The sequence below is a fragment of the Aquarana catesbeiana genome, linkage group LG06 (assembly GCF_042186555.1).
Source record: "Aquarana catesbeiana isolate 2022-GZ linkage group LG06, ASM4218655v1, whole genome shotgun sequence".
In the NCBI taxonomy this organism is placed as follows: domain Eukaryota; kingdom Metazoa; phylum Chordata; class Amphibia; order Anura; family Ranidae; genus Aquarana; species Aquarana catesbeiana.
Genome location: NC_133329.1, coordinates 77,597,789 through 77,608,771, shown reverse-complemented (window position 1 = coordinate 77,608,771; position 10,983 = coordinate 77,597,789). Strand labels below are relative to the sequence as shown.

Sequence of the window (10,983 nt, the reverse complement as noted above, 5' to 3'; positions counted from 1 at the left end):
AGATGAAGAGAAGAGCGGGAGCCTCCCTCCATGCCATGGAGGCGGAGCGGCCCGAGGAGAAGAAGGGAAGAAGACACCGCGGAGGAGATGCTGGACGAGAACACCGGAGGAAGAACCAGAAGATCCAGAAGAACGAGAAGAAGAAGAAGATGAAGGAAGCTAGAGGATAGAAGAAAGAAGAAAGAAGAAGCATTTAAATAAAGGAATTGTCAAAAACTGTCTCTTGTCATTTTTAACATTTTTGACAGTTTTTTAGTGAAATGGTAGGGGTACTTTTGTACCCCCTTACCATTTCACACAGGGGGGAGGGCCAGGATCTGAGGGTCCCCTTGTTAAAGGGGGCTTCCAGATTCCGATAAGCCCCCTGCCCGCAGACCTCCACAACCACCGGCCAGGGTTGTGGGGATGAGGCCCTTGTCCTCATCAACATGGGGACAAGGTGTTTTGGGGGGCTACCCCAAAGCACCCTCCCAATGTTGAGGGCATGTGGCCTGGTACGGTTCAGGAGGGGGGGCGCTCTCTCATCCCCCCTTTTTTTCCTGCGGCCTGCCAGGTTGCGTGCTCGGATGAGGGTCTGGTATGGATTTTTGGGGGACCCCACGCCGCTTTTTTTATAAATTTTGGTGCGGGGTTCCCCTTAATATCCATACCAGACCTGAAGGGCCTGGTATGGAATTTAGGGGGACCCCCACGTCATTTTTTAAAAAATTTTGGCTGGGGTTCCCCTTAATATCCATACCAAACCTGAAGGGCCTGGTATGGAATTTAGGGGGACCCCCCACGTCATTTTTTTTTTTTTAATTTTGGTTCGGGGTTCCACTGCGGGGAATTCCCATGCCGTTTTTATCAATGAACTTCTATGTGTATTGTCGGACCGGCAATGCATTAATAGCCGCGAGTAGTTTTAAATGACTTTTTTTCCTTTGAAATGTAATTTTGCTGTCAGACTGTTCTAAACATGAGAAACATGCGCCCCTTTACAGGCATACTATAAACACCCCCCCGGTACGAAATTTAAAGGGATATTACACTTTTATTGTTTCACTTTAAGCATTATTAAAATCACTGCTCCCGAAAAAACGGCCATTTTTAAAACTTTTTTTGCATTGATCCATGTCCCCTGGGGCAAGACCCAGGTCCCCAAACACTTTTTATGACAATAACTTGCATATAAGCCTTTAAATTTAGCACTTTTGATTATTCATGTTCGTGTCCCATAGACTTTAACTATGTTCACGTGTTCGAACAAATTTTTTGCCTGTTCGCATGTTCTGGTGCGAACCGAACAGGGGGGTGTTCGGCTCATCCCTATTCTTGAGGGGGAACCAAGGCCTGTTCAGCCAATAGGGAGCTATTGTCACCACTTTGACTGCTTCCACTTGGAGCCTCCGCAGAAATCTGAGGATAATCAGAAGTGGGGGAAAGGCATACACCCTCCTGAACTTTCACTGATCTGTCAGGGCATCTATTCTGAAGTCCTGGCTTCAATGGCCTTGGGTGTAAAGCGAACAGATCTACTTCGGGATTGATTCCCAGCGATAGAATCCACTTGAATGTCTGTACATGAAGGGACCACTCGTTGTCCAACTGAGTGCGTGATAGGAAGTCCGCTTGAGTGTTCTGGACTCCTCGGATGAAGACCGCTGAGATGTCAGATAGGTTCTTCTGTGCCCATGATAGGATGGGTTTGACTTCTCGAAGGAGTGTGGCGCTCCGAGTACCCCCTTTCCTTTTCACATAGGAGACTGCCGTGGTGTTGTCCTCTGACTCCCCCTTCAGAAGGTGAGAGAAGGACTGGAGGGCACACCAGGCTGCTCAAAGTTCCAAGACATTTGAGCCCGGGTTGGGGAGATGAGTGTCCCACTTGCCCTGAGCAAGGTTCGATCTGCAGAGGGCCCCCCAACCGGTACCACTGGCGTCGGTCATGACCGTGACCCAGGAGATGGGGGCAATGGAGTGGCAAGTTAGAAGGTTTTTGCGCTGAAGCTACCAGAAGAGGCTGTTCATCATCATCACAGTTATGTGGATAGATTGGTTCTTGTCTCCTGACTTCCATTGCCGGAGGAAACCTGACTGGAAAGGGCATAACCTCCAGAAGGCCCATTTGACCATGGGACCGAGAAATTCTGTCTCGAATAGTCGGAATCTTCTCTATTGGAAGAGAGATGGTGTATTCCACTGTATCGAACCGAGCCCCTAAGTATGTTAGACGTTGGACTAGGTCTAGGTGGCTTTTTCCCAAGTTCAGAAGCCATCCGAAGCTGGACAAGGTGGAGATCACCTGCTCCCGGTGGACCAGCAACTGCTCTCTGTCTTGAGACAACACTAGGAGGTCGTCGAGGTAATGGTAAAGACGTATCCCTTTTAATCTGATGAGGGCCAAGAGAACCTTTGAAAAGACCCGGGGGGATGTTGTCAGCCCGAAGGGGAGGCAGATAAATTGTAGGTGATCTTGCCCGACTTGGAATATTTGTGAAATTCCTTTTCCACCGGGATGGATGTGGAAATAGGCATCTTCTAAGTCGATTGAAATCAGCCAATCTCCTGGCTGTATGGCTTGTTGGATGGTTGACAGAGTCTCCATTTTGAATTTTCCGTGTTTTATAAATTTGTTGAGGTAAGTTAGGTCTATGACCGGGCGCCAAGAACCACTTTTCTTTTGAACTAGGAAGAGAGGGGAATATATCCCCTGGAACCATTCATCCTTTGGGACATGTACCACTGCTCCCTTGATCTTCAGTAAGTCCACGTAGGACAGCAACACCTGTTTCTGTTCCTCCGAACGAGGAAGTAGAGTGGAAATGAATCTGGGGGAGGAGTACTGGAGAAGGCCCATCTGTGTCCTAACGACCCAGTGTTCCGAGATTGAGGCCACCCAGACTTGCCGGAAGAGGAGCAGACAGGCCCCCACCCGACCCGCCTGGGTGGGCGCAATCTCAAAGGGACTTAGCCGGCTCACGTCCGCTGGATGTCTGGCTTTTAGCGGGCTTACGAAAGGATGCCTGCCCTCTGCTCCAATTTTTCCTGAGGTCTCGGCCAGGCTTGTAAGAGCGTGTTTTTCTGGAGCGCTCCGGGCTTGCATCTTCTATACTGGGGTTTCTTCCGTCCAAGCAGACTCCTGTCCTGGGGAAGGAAGCCCGACTTACCACCCGTGGCCCGTGTTATGGCATCATCTAGTTTGTTGCCTAACAGTGAGGACCCCTCAAAGAGGATTTTACACCAGGCTTGCTTGGAGACCTGGTTGGCGAGCCAAGGATGCAACCATAAGGCCTGCTTGGCCGTGACTGAGGAGAACATAATTCGTGCCAGCAGGTGGATCAAATCGATAGACGCCTCCCCCAGGAAGACTGCTGCCAGCTTTAGCTCTGCAGCTGCTGAATTTCTGGCCAGCTCCTCCAAAACGCCCCTGAGGAAGGAATCTACGTTCTCTGTCCAGGTCTCCATGGCTTTAGACATGGCTGCTAGTGCCAGGGCAGGTTTACAGGCCATACCAGCAAGCCCATAAATTTTCTTGAGATCTTGATCTATCTTCCTCTCAAGACCATCCTTAGACACCACATCTTCCAAAGGGAGAGTAACGTGTTTGGCCAGACGCATTAAAGCTGCTTCCACAAGGGAAGTATTTTCCAGATGCTTCACTTCTTCTTACTTGAAGGGGTATAATCTGGAGGTTTTATTCGACATGGAGGACTTCTTGTCTGTCTTACTCCATTCCTCATCAATAATGTCCTTTAATTCAGAAAGGAGCAGAAAGTTTGAGCGTTCTTTCCCTAAATGCTTAAAGATCTATTTCTGCTTAGCTGAGGGGGGGTGGATGAGTCTTCCCACTTAAGGGCCTCCTTAATTGCTTTGATTAGTGGCGAAACCATAGCGAAGTAAAAGCCTCCGATATCCTCTTCGCCTTCAAGCTCGTCATCCAAAGAGTCAGGAGAAGCAACGTAGGGCTGGGAAGTGCCCGGATCATCACGGGCCCGGATATATATATATATATATATATATATATATATATATATATATATATATATATATATATATATATATATATATATATATATTTTTTTTTTTTTTATTTATTTATTTATTTTCAAAACATTAAATATTAGCTTATAAATAAAAACTCCCCCTTTTTTTACCAAAAAAATCATAGCTTACTGAATACATACATTTCCCCTTAATTATTAATATATATATATTTTAATTATTTATTATATATAGATAGATAGATATAGATATAGATATATATCTATATATAGTAGATATATATCTATCTATATATAGATAGATATATATTTTTTCTCTTTTTTTTAAACATTTCCTACAGAGAATCAGGCACTCACCTGAGCAGAGCACAGACCAGGGCTGGGGGGAACCGCTTTGCTTCTTCTCACTGCCAGGGCGAGTCACATTTAGACAGGAGCTGGAAGCTGATTTTAAAATCCCCCGCCCGTGACGTCACCGCCCCTCCCACCTCGAGCCTGCGCCATGGGGAGGTGGCCGTACGGTGCCTGTGCGGCCGCCGAGGAATCCGCCAATCTGTGCACGCACGAGCCCAGCCTCGATCTTGAGGAGGCCACTGCGCATGCGCGAATGGTGGAGGCGGACGCAACCCAGAAGTGCTGTGGCGAGCTGGAATGCACAAGCGCTCCAGCCACCATGAGGGGACAATACACAAACTTGGCTATGTGGCAAGATTATGGGGGGAAGACAGACGCACAATACCAACACAAAGATAACTGCCATGGAGGAAGAAACAAAGATAGTCGCAGACCTTGCCAGCCGTTGATGCGTCCATCTATCGGGCTTACAGAGACGACCACCTTTCCACCATAGGGGTATTCTCAAGCCTCTAAAGCTACTCGCCTGCCCATGGCTGGGCTCTGAGCTGCACCACATAAGGTATGCCAAAATCCTGGATCCATCAGACTGGACGCAAACAGCATGTGTAGGTCCATTGGTGGAGGACAAAAAAGGAACGCAGTATCTAGTGGTGAGTGCTCATTTATGGGAATAGGGTCCTATAGCATTGGAGAGGAGACGGGGTTAACCCACACGTAGGCTGCCATGGATTCTGTCAGGAAAAAGCTTTTTTTGCTTGAAATGTTGTTCATTGAGTAAAAGAGCTGCTATTTTTTGCTGTTGGGCTTTAAATTGTTTTTAAATAAATTTAAAGTGGTTGTAAATATAATTTGCTATATGTAGGCTGCACCAAATGCATATTGGTGAACATCGTAGATTGATTCAAAAGGGATGTGACAAGCACAGCATCCCCGTGATTTTCTTCAGGCCCACAAAAATGGACATTGGGTGCCTGAAGGGAATGGCTATTGAGTACATCTGTGATGGTTCTATGGGTCTCTTACGTCCAATGAAAGATATGCCCTTCTATGTAGAAGGGAGACCTTTTGGATCTATAAATTAGGCTCCATGTCACCAAATGGCCTTAATGGGGACCTTGGAGTACACAATATATTTTTATCCATACTTGGGTAAATTGTTGTTAATCCTTCAGTGTAAAAAAATGTTCCCCCAACCTTTTTTCCCCTTTCCTCTTCTTCTTTTTTGTCCCGTAACATCTGCCTTCTGTTTTTTTTTACAATACTGCTATATGCATTATTATTTTGTCTTGGTAATAGTGCATATACACATTTGATTTTTTATTCTTTGTTGATTTTTTTGCTTTTTTTATTTACACATATGGAATACCCATTTTGATTATTGATATTTGGTTATTGATTAATGATCAATTATGGGTTACTAATTATGAAAATATACTTTTATGTGTGTGTATATACATATATATTTACTTATTTATTTTTTGTATATACTTTTTACATTATTTTTAGTTTTTATTATCATTTAGATTTTTTTGGTGTCATCATGATTATTATCATTTTCCCTTAATACAGCTTTTCATTATCACAATTTTTATGATTGCTGCAATGCTTTTATTTTCTACATTCCATATGTAGCGCCTACCCCAACTTTCTGGGAGACTGATGGTGGCTACCGGGGGTAGGGATGGGTAAGCTACATTCTCAGGGTGCAGGTTTGTGGGCAACGTGGGTGATGAACAAAAAAGAAAGAAGTTGGGCGCCAGTCACTTTTATGCTTTAACCAATAGAGAAGTTTATTTCTCCATACTCCATGCAATTATTCCCTTAGATGAGTTCTCTCTGAAGTCCTCCCAGCCAGTTCATAGCCTGCTGCTTATGAAAAGTCCCCTCTAGTGCTTCCTTAGAACTTCATCCCTCTAGAATCATTTCCAGATCTTTGGCAGGCTTTCCTCTGCATAAACTTGAACACCTGGATAGGCTTCTGTCAGGCCTATCAGTTGGAAGCCTCCTGGATAGGCGCCAGGCTTGGGCCTAGCAGCCAGGAACTCTATATACACCATCCACCCAGGCTGTAGCCCTGGGTAGGAACACTCTCCCTGATCACCTGACTTTATTCCATTAAATACCTTTTTCCAGCATGCTTAGCCACAAATATGAGTGGCTGAGAAAAATATGTTTATCATAACCTGAACTGCACTGTAGCGCATCACTCTAATGTCAAAGGCAGCAGCACCACCTACTGACAGAAGGGAGAAGCCACAAATAAATGGAATTAACCAAAGTCATTTAATCACTAAATACTACAAATCAGCCAGACTGACTACCATCTGGCACACTAAATTTACCTGTAGCCATGTCCTAGGGACATGGGTGCTACACATTTTTTTTTTTTTATGCATATTACTCTCCATGAGTATTGAAGCTATTATGCATTATTTTATAATTATTTTATATTTATTGTACTTGTTGTTTTATTGTTTAAGTGAGGGCAATAACTCTTTTCCTTCCTGCTTCTTCTTCTAGATATATGAGCACTTCTTTGTTGTCACCTAAACTTTATCTCCTCTTCGCCTTTTCCTCTTTCCATAGCCCCCCTGCCCCTCCAAAGGCCTCAGACCCCTTCTAATATATATCTACACCTCTTCTCTTGGCCAGTTGAAAACTTCACATGACTTCCAATACCATCTCTATGTTAACAACACCTATATCTATCTCTATGCTACTCAGCTCACCCATCAGTCTCCTTGCGCCTTACTAATCTACTAACTGACATATCAGTATGGATGTTACAACACTTCCTAAAACTCAATATTTTCAAAACTGAGCTCATAATATCCTCTCCCCTTGACCCCTCCCCTGACTTTTCCATCAAGATCATTAGCACAACTTTCATTCTCTCCTCTCAGTCCAGGGTGCTAGGTGTTATCCTGAATTCCAACCTCACCTTTCACCTCCACAATGAATCCCTGTCACTTTCTTAACCAATGAAACCACCAAACTACTAATTCACTCTCTTTCTCGTTCACCTGGACTACTGCAACTCTCTCCTCATGGGCCTACCTCTGCACAAACTATTCCTCCTTCAGTCTATCCTGAATCCTGCTGTCAGGCTCTCCCACCTTACCAACCACTCTGTGTCTGCCACTCCTCTCTACCAGGGGCGGATTCAGAGCCTAGTCTCGGGAGAGGCACTGCCAGAAAATGCTTTTTTTGGAGTAAATTTAATGGGGAAATGGCTGGTGTTAGCGCTTCAATCAGCACAGCACCATGGTTGTTATGGCGTCAGGATGATTGAAGCGCATTATTACTATTATTACATTGTTATAAAAAAAAGAAATAGTTAATCTCACCATAATGCAGAATCAGTGGGAGCCCCGAGCGTGTCACTTGCCACTGTCACCTGCCACATGTTGCGGATTGCCACTTGCTATGTCACCTGTCACTAGATGTAGATTGTCACTTGCCACGTCCCATGCCATACGTTGCAGATTGTCACTTGCCATGTCCCATGCCACATGTTGCAGATTGTCACTTGCCACGTCCCATGCCACACGTTGCGGATTGTTACTTGCCACACGTTGCGGATTGTCACTTGCCACATCCCATGCCACACGTTGCAGATTGTTACTTGCCACGTCCCATGCTACAAGTAGCGGATTGTTACTTGCCACGTCCCATGCCATACGTTGCAGATTGACACTTGCCACGTACCATGCCACACGTTGCAGATTGTCACTTGCCACGTCCCATGCCACATGTTGCGGATTGTTACTTGCCACACGTTGCGGATTGTCACTTGCCACGTCCCATGCCACATGTTGCGGATTGTTACTTGCCACGTCCCATGCCACACGTTGTGGATTGGTACTTGCCACGTCCCATGCCACACGTTGCGGATTGTTACTTGCCACGTCCCATGCCACATGTTGCGGATTGTTACTTGCCACGTCCCATGCCACACGTTGCGGATTGTTACTTGCCACGTCCCATGCCACACGTTGCGGATTGTTACTTGCCACGTCCCATGCCACACGTTGCAGATTGTTACTTGCCACGTCCCATGCCACACGTTGTGGATTGTTACTTGCCATGTCCCATGCCACACATTGTGGATTGTTACTTGCCATGTTCCATGCCACTAGTTGCGGATTGTTACTTGCCACGTCCCATGCCACACGTTGCGGATTGTTACTTGCCTGCTATAATCATCTCTTGCTGTGTCCCAGTCAAGCAGCAGAGAGATGATGTAATCTCTCTGCTGCTGCAGCTGCCTGCACACTGCACACACAGTGAGGGCGGAACTGCAGGGATGCAGGGCGGGTGCTGGGCGGTGAGAGATGATGTTATCTCTCTGCTCCTCCGCCCGCCGGCTCCCTGGTTGGCCAGCAGCCGCTCACGCTGCCTGTCACTGAGCCGCACAGCTGCTCACTAACAGTGCAGCCTGCGGTCTCTCCCCAGTCCCCACCGGAGCCGCCCGAGACCCGCTGTCTCTCCCCACCACTGTCTTTCAGCCACGGAGCCGCCCGCTGGCTCTCTTACCCACAGAGACACCTGGCAGCACATTTACTGACCCACATTCTCGGAGGGGGCAATTGTCCCATTGCCCCCCCTGCATCCGCCCCTGCTCTCTACAAATCCCTCCACTGGTTTCCAATTGCTCAATGAATACAATTCACAGAATAATAACAACCAACAAACACCTGTGCAACACAAATCATAAGATTAAATAAACAAAGAGTTTAATGCCGCGTACACACGGGCGGACTTTTCGACCGGACTGGTCCGACGGACTTTTCGACTGACTTTCGACTGACTTTTGACGGACTTTTGATGGACTTCTCACGTACTTCTGATGTACTTCTGACGGACTTTTGAACAAATGGACTTGCCTACACACGATCACACCAAAGTCCGACGGATTCGTACGTGATGACGTACGACCGGACTAAAATAAGGAAGTTGATAGCCGGTAGCCAATAGCTGCCCTAGCGTGGGTTTTCGTTCGTTGGACTAGCATACAGACGAGCGGATTTCTCGATAGGAACTGGGTCCGGTGGAGTTACTACGTAAAGATTTGAAGCATGTTTCAAATCTAAAGTCCGTCAGATTTTCGACTGGAAAAGTCAGCTGAAGGTCCGATGAAGCCCACACACGATCGGATTGTCCGCCGGACTCGATCCGTCGCACCAGTCCAGTCGAAAAGTCCGCTCTTGCTTTCCTTGCATTCTAGTCCTGCAAATTTCCAAAATTGTAAAGCAATGAAAATGTGTTGGTGCTCCAATAATAAAGGGTAAAAGATATGGAGTACTAACAATTATAAATTTAAAATTTAAATAATTATAATTTAAAGTTTTTATTTATTTTTTTATTTTTTTATTTTATTTAATACTATCTTCAAAATAGTTTTTATGCTTGCTTGTCTTTAAGAGTTTACTTGCCCTTCACCATTCTCACCAGGGCTCTCTTGACTTCTTTATTACGTATAGTGTAAATCAGAGGATTTAACATGGGTGTCACTGCTGTGTATATCACAGTGCAGCTTTGTTCCAGGAGCTCTGAGTAACGAGATCTTGGAATCAGTACTACGGATGCTGAGTTTGTATAGTAGAGGATGATTACAGTGAGGTGGGGTAAGCAGGTGGAGAAGACTTTCCATCTTGCATCTGTTGATTTAATTTTAAAGATGATGGCAATTATTTTCACATAAGACATCGCAATGCACAAAATCAAACAAACGCCAAACAACAAAATCTGCAAGTACAGCAATATGAAGAACATTTCAGTTCCCGCACATGAAATCTTGAGCAGAGCTTTGGCATCACAGAAAAGTTGATGAATTACTTTAGAATGGCAAAATGACATAGTTGACGCTGCCTTTGTTATTAATAAAGAATTTGTACAAGCGGAGATCCAGGTGACTGCAATTAACATCAAACAGTTTTTTCTCCCCAAAATTTGGTGATAGTGTAAAGGCTTACAGATAGCAACATATCGGTCATATGCCATAATGAATAAAATAATATTTTCACTGCTGCCAAATAAAGCGTAAAAACAGAACTGAGAAAAGCATTGAGTAAATGATATTGTATTATTGTCAGTTAGTAAAATGTGTAGCAGTTTAGGAACAGTGACTGTCGTAAAACAAATATCTACAATGGATAAGTTACAGAGAAACAGATACATGGGGGTGTGTAAATGGTCATCAATATATATCACTGTGATGATAATTATATTTATTAACAGGCATGTGAAATATATTGTAATTAAAAAAACTAAAATGTATAGTTTATCCTCTGTTTTAAAGAAAAATGGCACAATCTTAAACACTTTAGATGCTGTAAAATTCTCCATTAAAACTTTGTAAGAAAAAGTAAAATATGATTATTATCAAGAATGCCACGATTTATTTGGTAGAGGACTGCAGGTTCAGATGATTCAGTGTTCTCTTTTCATGCTGACATGCTGTTGCACATTTTAATTATACATACATATAAAATTATTATGACAATGTTTATCATTTCTGGCATTCTCTTTTCATGCTGACTTGTGAAAACTTTTATCAATATGTACAAATAAATTCGACAAAGTTTCATTTTTTAGCACTGTCAATGAACATTGTACAGTACTGATAATAAAAAGCTGACTAATT

General features: G+C 44.4%; 1 protein-coding gene across 1 annotated transcript; it reads right to left on the bottom strand.

Moving 5' to 3' along the window:
* Nucleotides 1-9,483: 9,483 nt before the first annotated feature.
* LOC141148008 (olfactory receptor 1-like) lies at nucleotides 9,484-10,685 on the bottom strand. Its single transcript, XM_073635164.1, has one exon. It carries the CDS (start codon nucleotides 10,683-10,685, stop codon nucleotides 9,765-9,767), a length of 921 nt encoding a protein of 306 aa, XP_073491265.1. The 3' UTR covers nucleotides 9,484-9,764.
* Nucleotides 10,686-10,983: the final 298 nt, after the last annotated feature.